The 18,015-nt window shown below is 41.6% G+C and overlaps 1 protein-coding gene across 7 annotated transcripts in view; it reads left to right on the top strand.

Annotated features, from left to right (window-relative positions):
- Positions 1-5,180: 5,180 nt before the first annotated feature.
- Saf-B (Scaffold attachment factor B) overlaps positions 5,181-18,015 on the top strand; it is a 307,055-nt gene continuing 294,220 nt past the window's right edge. For all 7 annotated transcript variants that reach the window (XM_067138304.2, XM_067138300.2, XM_067138303.2 and 4 more), the window contains exons 1-2: positions 5,181-5,371; positions 5,481-5,562. In XM_067138304.2, coding sequence (XP_066994405.1) covers positions 5,246-5,371; positions 5,481-5,562 — 208 coding nt within the window. In that variant the 5' untranslated portion in view covers positions 5,181-5,245. The remainder of the gene's footprint in view (positions 5,372-5,480; positions 5,563-18,015) is intronic.

Here is an 18,015-nt window from a genome sequence, read left to right as displayed (position 1 = left end):
AACTACAGGCCCATCAGTCTCCTGGACGCCCTCAGCAAAGTATTCGAGAAAATACTGCTGAAAAGGCTAATAGCACATATCAAGGAAAGAGGAATCATTCGAAACGAACAATTCGGTTTCAGGAACGGCCACTCCGCCCCGCAACTGCTTACCCGGGTCCTAGAACAAGCGACCATCGGACTAAACAAGCGGAGGGACACAGGCACGGTATTCCTTGATATCCAGAAGGCATTCGATAAAGTTTGGCACGAAGGCCTATTAGCGAAATTAATAGACCTCGAATTCCACCCAGGGTACATAAGATTAATTAAATCATACCCGGAAGGCCGAGAGTTCCAAGTAGACGTTCATAACACACTGTCAAGCACGCGACCGATCAGGGCGGGCGTAGCCCAAGGGTCACTAATAGGACCAATCCTGTTCATTCTATTTACGAATGACATGCCGACAGCGGAACTCACTACCACGCACCTCTACGCGGATGACACTGCTATCACAGTACAACACTTTCAACTAGCATGCACCCGAAAGAGACTACAAGTAGCACTGCGAACCCTCGAGCCCTGGCTAACCAAATGGCGTATCAAAGTCAATGTAGACAAATGCCAAGCTGTAATGTTCACTAGGAAGAACAGACGCACACACATGCCAGCCAATATAAAACCGCTCAAACTGTTCAATCGAGATATAGCATGGCACGACAAGGTCAAATATCTAGGTGTAGTCCTAGATAGAAAACTAAGCATGCTATATCACATTAAAGAGATCCAGCGGAAAACACACGCACGACTGTCACAGCTCTATCCCATACTGAACAAAAGATCCAGTATTAACAAAAGAGTAGCAATCAACATGTACAAGGCCCTAATTAGGCCAATAATAACGTACGCAGCCCCCGCCTGGGGCTACACTGCTAAGACAAATCTGGATAAGCTGGAGCTAATACAAAACAAATGCATTCGAGCAGCGGCTAGACTCCCGTACGACACGCCAATACGCCAACTACGCTCTATTGCGAAAGTCAGCTCGATAAGGCAACACATTCGAAAGCAAACACTCCGAATGTACAAGAAGTCATGGGGTAGTAAGGTCAACCCACTTGTTAGTGGAATCGGACGCTATGACGTCGACCTATACACAAAATACCCCACGCCGAAACACATTCTGTTCAGCCACAGGGTTGGGAGGCCGGGGGGCCAAAGCCGCCCTCGCCCCTAAGCTGACACCTACCCACTACACCGCTCCACTTAACACTACGCCCACACACCACACTGCAGCACCTGTATATATGTACATACCTGATCACCTATATCCTAGATTAAGCTATACTAATAATATTTGCTATGCTATGTTATGTTTTTGCTATGTTATGTTACAGACCTAGCCACCACCGGTAATCAAGCGAGGGAGGATTGAGATAAGAAATACATCTAGACGAAGGCAACTCAGCCTTAATAAGGGACGACCCAATCCACCCCCGCCCCCAGCCAGCGACAAGGGAGTGGACAGATAACCCACCCCTGATAATATCATTTAATTTACGATGTACATGTTTCACAGGACACGAGAGCGGAGGAGAGCGGCCCGCACTCTAAAGTTTTAAATATTAAATGTATATATGTACAAATTGTTGCAGAGACAAGTGTGTTCCAATAACACCGCATAGAGGGACATCGACAGGCGGAAGAAGATAGCCCCTTGCATTACGTAAGGCTTGGCTTTATTCCCCCCTCTCCAAAAGGAGACTTGGCACCAGGGACTGCTGGCTGCTGGGCAATGGGACGAACCTGTGGCCCAGAGCCCAGACGCTACCAGACCCGAGCCGCACCAGGCAGTGACAAGAAGGACTGATCCCCTCAATAACAGAAAATGGCAAGGAAATGGTTATGTTTGCATGACACATAATCCTAACTAACACAACCTCTGGTCTATCTCCAGCCCACATCCTTGCATGTGCTATCAAAAGAAGTCAGGTTTTACATGTAGGCTCTTTCTTCTTTCTGCCTATGTGGTTTTTCGCTGACCCTTCAATACCATACTTCAACACCATATACCTAACACAATCTCGCCTGGTAACGTGTCTGACATGGAAACAGGCAGATACTCCTTGTATCACTTCCCACTCTACCCAGCTATCTCTTTTCTACTTAGAAATTAATAGCATGTCGGAGGCCATGTAGATTGAGTCGATGGTCACGGCGGGGGAGCGGGCTACGGGGGCCCCCCGTAATAAAAAAAAAATTGAATAGGTCAGTGTCTCACTTAATGTGTCAGTGTGCGTGCGAGCGAGCGCATCGTCGTGAACCAGTCGCCTTGCTATGTAATACGGTTTGTTACTCTGTCCGGCTTAAGACCGGGGTTCGAAAGTACGTAATACTAGTGTTGAAAGCCTTCTCTGTGGACTCTAACTTCGTGTGTAAGCGAAAGCTTATTCTTGTTAATTCCAGTCTGTCGAGCTGTGTAACATCATTTCGTTTGTGAACTGTGTAATTGAAGAGACTGTACATTTTGAAACTGCACTTAAAGGACTTAAGGCGTAAAGGCTGTGCTTTAGTTGTTCCCTCTACAAGAGACTGTTTTAGGCTATTTCGTAAGAATTGTGCCCTAGTGACAGTACAATTCTTTTATGGACAGTGTCACTTGATTTCGTAAAGAACAATGCCTACTTTTCTTCCAAAGACTGTGCTAATCACTCCGTGAGAAAAACAGTGTCGACATTTTCTTTTCATAAAACTGTGCCAATCTTTATTTTTAAAAGACAGTGTCAATCCATTTTACAGAACTGTGCTAATATTTACTTTAATAAAAAGGACAGTGCTGATTCGTGGAATACGGTACCTTTATTTCTTTTCGAGGGAGTATGTCAATTCCCCTCATAAAGACTATGTCTAAATTTACGTGTAATATTGTGCCTCAGTGATAATTTTACCTCTGGGAACTTACGTGATTTTTGTTAAGACTGAGTCGTAACAGAACTTGGTTCTCTTTCACAGGACTGTGTTATAAACTGTTTCCTTCCGTCTTCACAGATACTTTAATTTATTTCTACGAGTGTGTGTGCTAGGACATTGCATGTACTCATTACAAACCGTGCAGAGACTGTGTCCGAAGGACTCAATTTATTTTCTTTCGAGATTGAGTGAAGTGGTAAACCATCGTATCTCAGAAAGTTCCAGATTATTTTCATTGCTTATCACTTCAAGTTCGATAGTGACTATTGCATTATTTTCACAGAACTGTGACTTTGAATTCATCTATTTTTCAAAAGTGAGCCCAACATCATTTAAGTGGAACCTATTCGACCAGTATACAGCGCCTTGCGTTAATTCGCAGTGCAGTGCGGTAGAGAAGTGTCGTCTCAGATTCCACTGACATTCTGTGCGAAAGCTTTGCATTTCTCTGCTCCTTTCACGGGACTTTGCGGAATACAAAACTCAATACCTATTCCACGCTGCACTATCATCAGGCGACCGCTCCAGGTTCGAGTCCCCGTCAACATCAAAGGCTGACAACAGCCGTGGGTCAACATCGACAACGTGGGGGGACTTCGACGACGTGGGACGACGCCAGCGCTGACGACGTGAGACGACGCCGATGCCGAAGAACGACGCCTTCTCCACATCTCAAGGACATTCAAACTATTCATCTGTAAAAGGTGATATAATATATATACATTTCTTTTGAATAAACTGCAAGTTCCACTTTAAATATGTACTTATTTCACTACCCTTCCCTCATACTCTCTAAAGCATGAACCGTACCCGCCTTGGCGTTATCCATGCTCTCTTCATAACGGATAAGGCTTTTTGCTGATGGTGTTATTCAGTACAGAGTAATAAATATGTTACAAGTTTGTGAGCAAATGCAAAATGTTGTGACTTGGACAGTAGGCAATACTATGATGATAAACGGGGTTAAAAGTCAGGTTGTGAGTTTCACAAATAGGAAAGGTCCTCTCAGTTTTTATTACTGCTTTGATGGAGCGATAGTTTTCTTTGGGGATCATTGTAAGTACCTTGGTGTTAATATAAGGAATGATCTTTATTGTTGTATTCACATAAATATGATTGTAAATTATGGGCACAGATCTCTGCACATTGTTATGAGTGTATTTGTGGGTCGTAGTAAGAATGTAAAGGAGAGGGCATATAAGTCTCTGGTAAGACCCCAACTAGAGTATGGTTCCAGTGTATGTGACTCTCACCAGGATTACTTGATTCAAGGACTGGTGAAAATCCAAAGATGAGTAGCTGGCTTTGCTCTGGGCGATTTCCGACAAAAGAGTAGCGTTACAAAGGTTTTGCAATAGTTTGGGCTGCAAAGGCGTGGGAGAAAGGAAATGAACTGCTCGACTCTGTGGTATGTTCCGAGCTGTCAGTTGAGAGGTAGCGTGGAATGACATCAGTAGACGAATAAGTTTAAGTGGTGTCTTTAAAAGTAGGAAAGATCAGAATATGAAGATAATGTTTGAATTTAAGAGAACAAATTGGGCGATTATTCGTTTATGGAGCTAGGGATTTTAATAACTTACCGAGAGAGATGTTCAATAAATTTCCAATTTCTTTTAATCATTTAAGAAAGGGCTTGGAAAACAACAGATAGGGATACTGCCAGCCGGGCGGCTGCCCTACATGCAGATCAGTTCTGATTGATTGATTATCGTTTCCCATATAGCTGATTATCTCATCAAATAATTCTAAATGAGCGTCAGCTCCACCCCTTTCCTGGCCTTTACCCTCCAAAATCATCAAGTTGCTTTACATCTTTAGAGATGAGCTTACACCTAGAATTTCATATTTGTCGCCCTTAACTTTTTCGTAGCTTACAATTTCTTGTTTCACCAGACTATTTCCCCTCCTTCCATTCCTATTCTATCACTACGATGCACACTCCAGTTGCATGATAAAATTTCTGCATTCATTGTATCATTTCTCATCCATGATTCAACTCCTATTACAATATCTTGTAAATATTTATCTATAAATGACCTAATTCTACTCCTTTCCATGTTTTCGTTCGTAGTGTTGGCCTCCTCTTTAAATATATGTTAGCGGAAACTACTATTTTATTCTATGTATTGTATCATGGTTAGTGTAGTCCGGCCATGATTGAATGCATCTTTTGTTCTATATAAATATTCCGTGAAATTTGCTATTTACTCTCTGATGTTCATCTTTAGAATTTGTTAGCGCAACGCATTTGTAGTTTTCACCTCGCTCTTGAATAGTTACTAAACTTGGTGGAAATGGCGTCGGATGGTGAAAAAAGGAAGCTCACTGAGCTACGCGTTGTTGACTTACGTGCAGAGTTGGAAAAACGAGGACTGGATAAAATTGGTGTAAAGGCAACATTGATCGAACGCCTGGAAAAGGTATTTTATCTCTTACATTTGCTCGTTGCATGGTGCAGCGTTAGCGGCCTTTGTTGGTAATTTTCCCCCGTTGTTTTTCATGCTAATGCCTTCTATTTATATTTTTAAGGTTTTGCGTGAAGAAGGACATGATCCTGAGGAGTATCTTTTTGAATCTGAAAAGAAGACGCCTAAAAGAAGCTCAACTGGTAGTGAGTAACAGAATTTATGCACGTTTTGTAAATCAAAATGGCGCTTGTCTTATATATTGTTTAGGTATTAGCGTATGCTTTGTAATTGTTTTTCAATCTGTGGATCGTTTGAATGCCCAATGGGTTCTTGAGTTTTTTGAAAGAATTTCTAGAAATTCATTTTGATTTTTAATGTATAATCTTAATTTGATAAGTCGGAACTGATTTATGTTAATCGGAATGTGGTATGGTTTGTAGGTTCTGTGTTACTTGTTTGGAAGTTTTGTTTGAAGGCTTTCAGCTCGTCAATGAGTGTAGATTTACAGAATTATCCTTTGGCAGTATATTGAATTCGTCCTGGGTTCTCATATTAACTATTTTGGAATCGTGGATTTCCCTATCTCGTGGCATAGTATTTGTTCTGCGTACGAAGGCAATATCATTAAAATTCTGTAAATATTTAATAGTCCCACCAGTAGAGGTAATGAAGCTAACAAAGTACGAAATTATAAACATACTCCAGCCTGTAAACGCTCGGGTTGATACCCCCAACCATAAATTGAAAACTAAGTTGGAATTAAGCTGCTTTCAAGAAACATAAAAATAAAATATCCTTATTCTTCTAAAAGTACAATATATCATTGAGGCATAACTATAGAAAGCGGCACGCAAGGATTAGTAACACGAGGCACCACTAGGTGGCGCAAGTGAGTTTACTGTCGCACTAGAAGCGCTTAGAGGGAGCGCCGTGAGGAACGACAATGCTGCCAACTGTTGCTTGTACAGCTATTTTGTTGTACAGCTGTCTTCTTGTTGGTTTGCAATGGCTGTATGTGGAGATTGTAATATTCAGGTGAAGAAGTTTATAAGTGATTTTATCGACAACCAGGCTAATTTAATTCTGTTCCTTGAACGACATAACTTAATTAGTACTACCAGGAATTGCGGCAAGTGTGGTCGCGTTGTAAAATTGTGTACCCTTAGAGGCAAGCAAAACATTGTTTTTGCATGCCGTCGTCGCGTTGAAGGCGGGAAAGAGTTCGGGTGGAAAGAGAGTGCTAGAAAGAATACATTCTTTGCTAACTCCAAACTTACTTTATTTGACATATCGCTATTTTCTGTCCTTTGGTGCAATCTGCCCAAGCCTATCACTCCTTTCATCAAGCAAGAATTACGTTTCTCTTCAAACACTATTGTAGATTGGTGTAGTTTTTGTCGGGAAGTGTGCATTCATTGGATACACAACAACAAGCGGAAAATTGGTGGTCCCGACGTTTTCGTCGAAATCGACGAAAGTAAGTTCGGGAAATCCAAATACAACAGAGGACGACATACTGAGGGGCAGTGGGTGTTTGGAGGTGTAGAACGGGGCAACTGCAAAAACTTCTTTGTTGTGCCTGTTGAAAGATGCAACAAAGAGACCTTGCTTGCAGTCATTCAAGACGGATTTTGCCAGGAAGTGTAATCATTAGTGACTGCTGGAAGGCATACGATTGCCTGGAGGACGAAGGTTTCCTACATTTGCAGGTGAACCATTCTGTTCAGTTAATAGACAGCGGTTGGAGCGGGCGTGTGAACAGGCACAATAGGGGGGTAATGCCTCATGATAGGCCACCTGTTCACACGCAAAACATTGAAAACAGGTGGCGCCACATGACGCACGGGAGTTCGTCCGTTCCAGGATTTGGAAGAAAAAAAAAGCACTTTGTTGGGTATCTGGCAGAGTTCTTATTCAAGTCAAACTTTCCCGTAGATACTCGTCTGCACGAGTTCTTTAAGGCCGCTGGTGAACTATACCCGGTAGCGCCCTACCCTAGGCACTCCAGTATATAATACACAACTTCGCGAAGAAATATATATGACTTGTACCTTAAAATCCTTTTAGAAGAGAGATGTGTTCATTACCACTGCCAGGGACCCACCAACCCTCCCAAAAATGTATGTTTACTTTTATAACAGAACGAAAGTTTTCACGCGCCATGCACCATTAGCCGGCCAGCTACGAGCACGGCCATTGGCCGATATGACATCATTCCCATAATTCGTAACTGGCTGGTTCCGTTACCAACCCGTGCAGAATAAAAACACAGCAAGAAACACACCAAGAAAAATATGTAATTTAGTAGCTGTAACCTATCTTTCCAAATCCAGGCCAAGCTCTGTCATGAGAACAGTGGCCCCCTTGGGGGGCCACACTCCCTTCGAGAGGCTCTTAACTATCGCCGCGGCGCATACTGCCCGCTCGGCAGGAAAAAATGTAATTTAGTAGCTGTAACCTATCATTGCCAATCCAGGCCAAATTCTGTCATGAGAACAGTGGCCCCCTTCGGGGCCACACTCCCTTTGAGAGGCTCTTAACTATCGCCGCGGCACATACAGCCCGCACGGCAAGAAAAAAAATAATTTAGTGGCTGTAACCTAAAACGAATTTCGCAACAGTCCGCTGGACATTTCCTTAACAGTTGGCAACAATTCGGAGATCGCTGACAGATCGTACAGGACGCTTCTGTCGGCAGTCCTGTGAACTAAAAATAAAAGAGGATCATCGGCCGTAGAGCTTCCGTGTACAGCAAGCGGAGTGAGTGGAGTGCCTACTCTAGGGCTATGCCCTATACCTTCCTCTTCATTAAGTAAGTGTATGTTATACCCTCCTCTCCATTATGTGAAGTGTAATGATTAATAAATTTTGAAGTATTTGAGGAAAAGTGAGGTTATCGTGTTCTATTTCTTGCATTTTAAACATTATTTCAGTACAGCAAAGGGGGTCTAGGGGCCTGTGACCCCTGGTAGGAGGATTTCAGGAAAAGTGAGGTTATTGTTAAGTATCTGTTGTATTTTGGAACCCCTAAATGACTTTTTTTCTTGCCGTGCGGACAGTATGCGCCGCTGCCATAGTTAAGAGCCTCTCGAAGGGAGTGTGGCTCCCGGAGGGAGCCACTGTTCTCATCTCAGAGCTTGGCCTGGATTTAAAATGATAGGTTACAGCTACTACATTACGTTTTTTCTTGCCGTGCGGGCAGTATGCGCCGCGGCCATAGTTAAGAGCCTCTCGAAGGGAGTGTGTCTCCTGAAGGGAGCCACTGTTCTCATGACAGAGTTTGGCTTGGATTTAAAATGATAGGTTACAGCTACTAAATTACGTTTTTTCTTGCCGTGCGGGCAGTATGCGCCGCGGGCATAGTTAAGAACCTTTGTTCTCATGACAGAGATTGGCCTCGAGGTGCAAAAATACCTTAAAGTTAATATATGATCTTTCTATCTCGCGTCGAGGCCATTTCAAACTTCCCTGGCCGCTTCATAATTTTTTTCTCCTGCAGTGGTTGGTAACACAATCTCGGCCTCATCCTAGGTGTCAGTGACGTCATCCTCTTCCATACGTGAACCAATCACCGATAAAAGCAATGGAGTATGGCGTGTAAAACAGTATTTTTGGTTATAAAAGCAAATGTACTTCTAGGGGCGGGTAGGTTGGTCCCTGGCTAGCGTATTGGAACACATCCCTCTTCCACAATAATTTTCAGGTGAGAATTGCAGCATTTAAAGTAATATTTTTTGTTTTAAACCTTGCGTGCTGCTTTCTATATTTCTACCTATCATTGACAATAAAAATAAGATATAAAGTTGAAACAGCTGATTATTATACAATAAATTGAGTCCCTCGCCGTGATCAGTGCACAAATTCTACAACTTAACAAAATAAGTCCAAAATAATAGCTTAGATTACTGAAATCTCGAGATAAACGCTACATTAGTACCATGGTTGCCACCTGAATTGCCAATATCTATGCGTGGTAGGACTGTTCTATGTTTATTTCTCACAGACGACTCGCAAACGACAAAGCACAGTGCTGTCAACCACTCTAATTTGGACCTAGACCTTCAGTGAGCAAAGGGTGTAAGGGGCGTAAGTTTCCAGTTTCGAGTCTCGATTCGACCTTAGGCCTCTCGTTACCTGAGGAAGCACCATTGGTCTGGATTCGTTAGGGTGGGAGCTGGACAAGACCATTGGCCTGGATAGGTTAGTGTAGGGCCTGGACAAAACCAATTATATAATGACAAGCAGAGGGGGTCAGAGCCATGAAGCGGCCTTAGGCGTCTAGTGTCTTTAGGAAACACCATTGGTCTGCACTGGTTAGGGTTGGGCCTGGACAAGACCATTGGCCTGGATTCGTTAGTGTAGGTGCTTGATAAAGACCATTGGTCTTGATAGGTTAAGGTAGGGTCTGGACAAAACCAGTGATATGGGGACAAGCAAAGGGGGCTGGCGGTGTAAGCCCCCAGGTTAGAGCCGCGAAGTTGCCTAGGCCTTTAGTTACCTCAGCAAATTGGTCTGCACTGGTTAGGGTAGGGCCTGGGCAAGACCATTGATCTGGATTCGTTAGTGTATAGTTGTGAAAAGTTTTAACGATAGATAGTAGCAAAGCCTATTACTTTTTCCTCGGTAGATAGCGTCTCCAGATTGAGACTGCATTGCTTCTGTCCATTGTTGATACAATACCTATGTAATTCTATTGATATGGCTTCGTGGGGTTGATGCCTCATTAATGTTACTGGTTTTTTTCATCTAATCACAAGAACAACTTTAATGTTTTAGTGCAATTGTATCTACGTCACGACTTTCTTTCAATTAGCAGACTGCGTAAAAAGTGTGGCCGTGAGGTTCAATTATTAGTGAATTAAAGCTCAATCGTGTAGCTTTTTCGTGTTGTGGGATAGTTCAAGGGAGTTGGGAATGCAGTTGGTATGCCAGTGCTTGGAAAAATACTTCCTTTGGTTACTCTGCATTGAATTTCCACTACATGGTTAGTTCCATTTACAAACATTATTCTTCTGTGTTATACATTGTTTCACTTTCAGGTTTTATGTACTTGTGCTCTTTTAGGTATAATTTTTTTCCTTCCACAGCCCAGAGTTGTTAACATTATAAGGAAGCGAAAATAATGCAAATCTTACTTGTAATTCCTTTTAGAGGAGAGATGTGTTCATTGCAATGTCTAGGAACCCACCAACCCGCCACCAGAAGTACATTTACGTTTATAACCTAACTAGCTGATGTACCCGTGCTTCGCTATGGGATTCTCAGAAAGACTGACTGTGGTTTTCCTAACTGAAATCAACATAAGTCATTACAAAAACGTAAGTATGAATGTAGCGATTGAAAGCAATGCTATCATATAAAATATTTGATCAAATGGAAAGCCGCACGTTTTATCACTTTTAATGAACAGTGCTGCGGTTAGATTGCGGTGCCAGTCTAATAGTCCAAAGTTCCAGAGCTGGGATGACCAGGCCGCAGATTGCCATGAACACTGATCTGCCATTATTCCGCTAAATATGCACACTGTTCATTCCAATCGGTGCCTCAGAGTAGTGATTGAATAGCCCGAATGCTATGATGATCCAGTGTGTTATGTACCAGTAGTATCAGAAAATTTATAAACCAGGGGAATGGCATGCCAAAGAAGAAAGTTGTCTGTAACTCCCCAGCTACTTCCCATCAATATTCAGGCAGGCTGTTACACTCTGTACGACTGGGCGAGTTGACCGTGTGGTTAGCGGTGTGCAGCTGTGACCTTGCATCCGAGAGATAGTGGATTCGAACCCCATTGTCGGCAGCGCTGAAGATGGTATTCCGTGGTTTCCCCTTTTCATACCAATCAAATGCTGGGCCTATACCTTAATTAAGGCCTAAGGCACTCCTAGCCCTTTCCTATCCCATCGTCGCCATAAAACCTATTTATGTCGGTGCGACGTAAATCAAATAAAAAATACTCTGTACGCAGCAGTAGTCCTATCTACCGGAGATGAGGGGCAACAGAAGCACATCACGACAAACAATGATCAATGTAATGTTATTGTTGATCAATGTTAGGAGCTTTCTATATTGTAGGCCTTCACATTTAGTTTTCTTTCGACTCTGTGATTTGTAAAATATTTTATACCGTAAACTGTAGTTTCTTATTCTACGACTTACGTAGCGATTTTCATTAAATACTGTTTACCCATTTTCTCGTTACTCGGCGCTGATATGGACTTATTCATGAATGTGTTTGTGATCATAGCCAGTACGGTAACAATGTATAAGGCATGAATAATAGGGAATTTAATACTATATAACCTTAGTTATGTAGTATTCATCGATTACACCTCTAATAAGAAATATTTGAGAATTACATTTTAGGCCTTCCCCTAAACTACCATTTTACTTAGCGTGAATAAAATAATTTACAGCCTAGACTATAGCGACTTATTTCCTGACTTTGCATACCGATTTTCATCAAGATAGGACTACCAATAACAACAATATTTGAGAATTAAATTTTAGGCCTTACCCTAAACTACCATTTTTCTCAGCGTGAATACAATTATTGACAGCCTAGATTGTAGCAACTTATTCCCCAACTTTGCTTACCCATTTTCTTTAAAATACGACCACTAATAACATAAGTAGTTGAGAATTCAATTTTAGGCCTTCCCCTAAACTACCATTTCACTCAGCGTGAGTAAAATTATTTATAGCCTAGATTGTAGAGGCTCATCCCCCGACTTCACATACCGATTTTCATTAGACCACTAATAACGTAAATAGTTTGGACTTCAATTTTAGGCCTTCCCCTAAACTACCATTTTACTCAGCGTGAGTAAAATGATCTATAGCCTAGATTGTAGAGGCTCATCCTCCGACTTCACATACCGATTTTCATTAAATTCTCTTCAACCGTTTTCTCGTGATGCGTGTAGGCCCTACATACATACAGGCAGACAGACAGAAATTACGGAAAAGTAAAAAGTGCATTTTCTTGTTACTATGGACATGACCGATACAGAAATGCCATTATTTTCAAATTCTGAGCAATGTACAGATAAAACTCTTATTTTATATATATAGATAAGTGCAGCACCCGCCATCGCCCATGGCTAAAGTAACTACTTGCATTCTCAATGGTCACCGTGAACAGTATGTGACGTCATTGCCACCAATGCTGATAAATACATTGCGTTACCAACCTTGCCTGAATAAAATCACAAAGAAAAACACCATGTAAAGGAAACAATGTGAAATACACAACAGCAGTAATTTAATTTAATATTTAAGTTAAATGGTCTTGTCCTGGTTCTATCCTAACCGTCTGCACGTCCACAAATCATGTTTCCACACGAAACTAGAGGCATAGGGCTGCTTCGCGGCTTCTAACGGTCCAGACCAATGGTCTTGTTTAGATTCTACTCTAACCGTCTGCACGGCAAGAACCAATGCAGACCAAAGGTCTCAACCAATGTAACAATCACCACCACCACCACCTGTCGAAGTATCACTCATTAGTTCCTAAGTACAGAGGTTGGTGGCGCTGAGCACTTCTTGACAACATCCTTCCCTAGCGTGTAAAGAAGCGACAGTCGTCCCGCGCACAACTGAATGTAGCAAGTGCTGGGCTGCGGAAGGTTAGATTATCATCTTTTTTATAGTCGAGCCGCTCGCTGTCTGGCCCTGATGTTTCTCAGATAGTGTTGCTGATTCTGAGATGGATATTTTAGACAACTTCCAGTATTTAGGTAGTGTTCTGTCATCAGACAATACCATATATCAAGAGATTAGTAACAGAATACATAAAGCTTCCAAATTCTATCACGCTGTACGTCAAATACTTTGGGATGAAACATTTCCGTTAGTTTCCAAGATCAGCTTGTACAAAATATATCTAGTACCTATATTGACGTATGGCCTGGAAGAAGCAACACTTACTGGACCAACAAAGAGTCGTCTTCAGGCAACAGAAATGAAGTCCCTCTGTTCTTGTCTACAAAATACAAAAATGGATAAAGTAAGGAATGTGGATATCCGACAACAGCTTGGATTGGAAAGAAGCTTTCTGGAGACTCTAGACGTGAAGAGATTGCAAATGGTATGGTCACATGAAAAGAATGAACCCTCACAGGATTCCTCGAACATACTTTTTACCACAATGTTCCTGGAAAGAGGCCAAGAGGAAGACCTCGTGATGTTTGGGAAAAACCTATAATGAAGGACCTTGAAAATAGAGATGTGAACTGGAGTTGCATATATGAGCAGCATCTGTGTATGGATAGAACAAACTGGAGGAGGCTCGTACACAACCGCACCCGGCTTGCTGGAGCGAAGAAATTATGATGTGGTAGTTCATCTGGCTACAGCTACCAGTTTTATTTATACCAGACAGAACCAACAGGATGATATTCCATCATTAGAAGCAGTAGTGTTCCCACAGATCTGATAGAAGCAAACTTTAATCCAGGTCCTATATTATAATACGGTATTGATAACTGGTATATTTCTCCTGAACTTATTTCGTCCATGAAACGGCAATACGTCATATCCCACAATAGTTCACTTTTATAGGGGACACACAAAACATTGCAGGATTTCAATAGTACATCCTGCGATAAATTCCATCATTAGAAGCAGTAGTGTTCCCACAGATCTGATAGAAGCAAACTTTAATCCAGGTCCTATATTATAATACGGTATTGATAACTGGTATATTTCTCCTGAACTTATTTCGTCCATGAAACGGCAATACGTCATATCCCACAATAGTTCACTTTTATAGGGGACACACAAAACATTGCAGGATTTCAATAGTACATCCTGCGATAAATATTTCTATTTTATTTTCATGTGAAACAAAATGTATCCCCAGTTATGTTTTCAATGAGTGACAAAATGTCGTACCCCACGCTGTTAAAGTTACGGCATTTTGCTCTCAGCATAATCTTGCTGGAGTTGAAATTGAAATAAAAGGCAAATTATGGAAGGGATGAGATACCTAGGTTATAGGTTTAAAGAAAATAATGTTGTACAGGACCAACCCAGAAATAAAAGCATTAGAATGAATCAATATAACTCTTTCATAATATATTTAGGAAAAAGCATCCTTCCAGGCCTTGCAAAGTGTGCAAGGCTCATAAATTAAGGTCAGATGGTTATGTGAAAAATGTGTACCACTTCATCTTGACAGCTGTTTCAAAAAATATCTCGTGGTGATTCGCTACCAAAGACTGAATAAAACTGTTACTGAACATTTAGGCATCAGTCTGTGATGAAACCAGCTTGCTAAAACTGTAAGTTTTTAATAATTGTCAATAAACCAAGATACTGCATATTGTGGAAGATACTGTGGAACAATTATTCAGGTTCCAATGGTTTAAGGATTAAGCTCTAAACTGATAATGTTATAGGATCTAAAAGGTCTTCTTTGATATAACTTTTCCTATTTCATGTTAAAAATCTAAAAAGTGTTTCTGTATAATAAAATACATTATTCGTAGTTTTTAGGAAAAAATACTGCAGTTCTTTGAAGGGTTGGAAATGTTAGCAAAATTTAAGTGTCTACACCTCTGGCGGGTTGAGTTTTACAGTGGTTCGTTGTCATGTTGTGGCAGTTAACATTCTATTCCCAAAACCACAAAATCCAACACACAAAATCTTTCTTGAAAAATACTCCCACCAGTCGGTCCCTTGAGTCAAGGCCCGCCAAAATTTCTGGGTTTTAACATATGTCTTATAATAACACAGTGGACAGAATCTGATAAGATATTGGAAACTTACGTATTATCAATGGGCGGAATAAGTGACTGCCTTGGCCGGGCTGAGTGGCTCAGACGGTTAAGGCGCTGGCCTTCTAACCCCAACTTGGCAGGTTCGATCCTGGCTCAGTCTGGTGGTATTTGAAGGTGCTCAAATACGACAGCCCCGTGTCGGTAGATTTACTGGCACGTAAAAGAACTCCTGCGGGACTAAATTCCGGCACCTCGGCGTCTCCGAAGACCTTAAAAAGTAGTTAGTGGGACGTAAAACAAATAACATTATATTATATTATTATTGTGACTGCCTTGGTCGATACATTGCGTATTTGGTGGTTGGCAATTGAGCCCAGATACGGCATCAATAGTTTACCTGATAGGCACAAAGCAACTTCCGAAGACATTCCAGCAAAAGTTGGCACACTTTCATCACCAATGGATTGCATGTACTAAATCAGAATAATTTTGAGACAAAACAGTGTTGTTCATCTTCACAGACATGGCGGTGTACATAGTTTTTGCAGTGGCGTTGCTCATGGTGTTATCCTTTTATGATATGTATGACATGTGTTGCACATGGTATGAACCATGTAGCACAGACATGTCAAACAGTACTCACAGTAAGACATTTCATTGCTTAGAAATGACCTCACATATGCGCAGGCAGATCATCTCTCTAGGTTTGGAGGGAGGGGAGTTGAACTGACAGTGGACAGTGAATGCAAGTGGGTGTTATTTTCAAATGAGCTTAGAGCGAGAGTGTGTTACAGCTTAAGATTCTTTCAGTGAGCCATAGCTTTGTACGTCTTGCCCGCAACAGAAATTCGGCTCCCCGCCATTGTCCAATGTTCCGATAATGAACTGTGCGTGTATGGTGTGTCTCACTGATCTGAAAATGCAGCAGTCTGTTGCGAGTCATCTCATTAGTGTGCTGTGAGCTTACCGTTACTGCAATTCGTATCACTGGGATAGTTGAATTAATCGGTACGCTGCTTCGAATCATACACTAGGTGGCCAACACTACAGGCCAGTTGCTACAGCAGATATTTCATATTTAAGGTATAATCCAGAAGCTTGGAAAGATATTTTCACTTGATAAAACTATCCGGCATTCACATTTTAAAACTGTCTTCAAAATATCAGAAAGGGCTCATATTTTTAAATTTAGAAATGGACTATTTGCGGAGGAGGTTGTTGAAGAGGGAAGTGTGAGGCAGTTGAAGATGTGGTTTTGTTTACATTCACTTTATTCTCTGGTTGGAAAGAATTCATTGTGCAAGCAGATGGCATTGCAGAGGCTGAGTGCCATGTTACATTAGTGCACATATCTTACCATACTCTTAGGTAGTTATGGCTGCCACATGTCTAAGGCCCAGTTTATTCAATCTCAGTTCAGAAAGACTATTTGTTATCATGGCATTAGAGATATAGCAGCATGTTAAGATTCTTGCGTTTATCTAAATATTTCCTGGGAGCTATTAGCTAACGTGGTATTCAAGAGTCATGGTCGATTAGAACCTAGAAGGCAACGGCAGAACCATGCAGTTTGTGAGTGCGCTTTGATGCGCTTTTGTCTGAATGCATTGTAAACAAAGGCGCGTGAAGTCAACATTTTATTAGAAATTTTTATCTTAACCGTGAATATTCTGTTGCTCTGTAGACCAATATGAAATAAAAGGCAGAGAACAGAATGCATGGTTCAAGTTTCTCTTCTCTTGGAAATTATTTCCAAGTATATACAGAGTACTTTTTACAGGCACACCACCCTGCTGATTTTACAGCCCGCCCGGCTAACTTAATCTAGATATGTGTTAGTTTCATAACATTAAAACATATTTGAATCAAAGGGTGTTCCAAATTAAAATGTATATACTGCAAAACTGTTTATTTAAATAGTAAATCTTCATTACTGTCAGTGCAGCTGCATCAATTTCATCAGAGTTCAAATGTTCATCGTGACTATCACATAGTGTCTGGATTAGCATGCGAGCACTAGACTCCTCATGGCACTCGACGGCAACCGAGCGGTAAACCCTGGTCTTACAATATGATGATGAACGAGCAGCAGAACACGAGAAGTTCGTGATAATGACACTAAAATAGTTCATTTTTGCCGTTAATGTTTACCTGTCTGATATTGTTAATGTACTGAGGAGAATACACTGAAATTCGATCATACTAATTTTTGTTGTACCATAGTATTTCCTGCCCGGCTGCTCTATCCTGCTACCCGGCTGGTGAAAATATCTGGTGGTGGTGGTGATTGTTTTTTAAGAGGAAGTACAACCAGGGTATCATCCTCTATATAACGCTAATCAGAGATAAAAAAATGGAAGGGGTCCGACAATTCGAAAAATGAAGGTATCGGCCAAAGGAAGACGAGGACCACGAAGGGCATGAAAATGAGACTCCCTAGGCCTCCATACGTAATAGCATCGGGGTCTGAAAAGAACAAGAGTTGACCAAGGGAGGTCGGATATGATAGATGAAAGTGAGGAGCTTGGCACAAGTGGAAGCAATGCCAGGACTTAGCTGAGGGGCCCGTGGTCGCCAACCCACGCTCCAAAGTTCAGAGCCCGTGAGGCCCCTTTTAGTGGCATCTTATGACAGGCAGGGATACCGTGGGTGTTACTCTACCGCCCCCACCCACAGGGGGGAAAATTTCTGGAGAGAACACTGTATACCTATTATAGAAATTAAGCAAACTAATGGATCCAAAGGGAATGAATGGATCCATGCTCAGAGATACGACCACTTGGCAGAGAACTTGTAGCGAATTCAATGTGCATTCTGACGTTAGTGAACGTATGATCAGCAACTGAAACAGAAAGAAAATCATCTCTTCCATTTCTTGCTCTTCCTGGAAAAGGCCTATCATATTCAAGATGCAGAAGTTCTGCATCTAATGCACCT

Source organism: Anabrus simplex, chromosome 1, assembly GCF_040414725.1.
Source record: "Anabrus simplex isolate iqAnaSimp1 chromosome 1, ASM4041472v1, whole genome shotgun sequence".
Lineage (NCBI taxonomy): Eukaryota > Metazoa > Arthropoda > Insecta > Orthoptera > Tettigoniidae > Anabrus > Anabrus simplex.
Note: the sequence above shows the minus strand (reverse complement) of the source record. Positions and strands in the feature narration are given on the sequence as shown.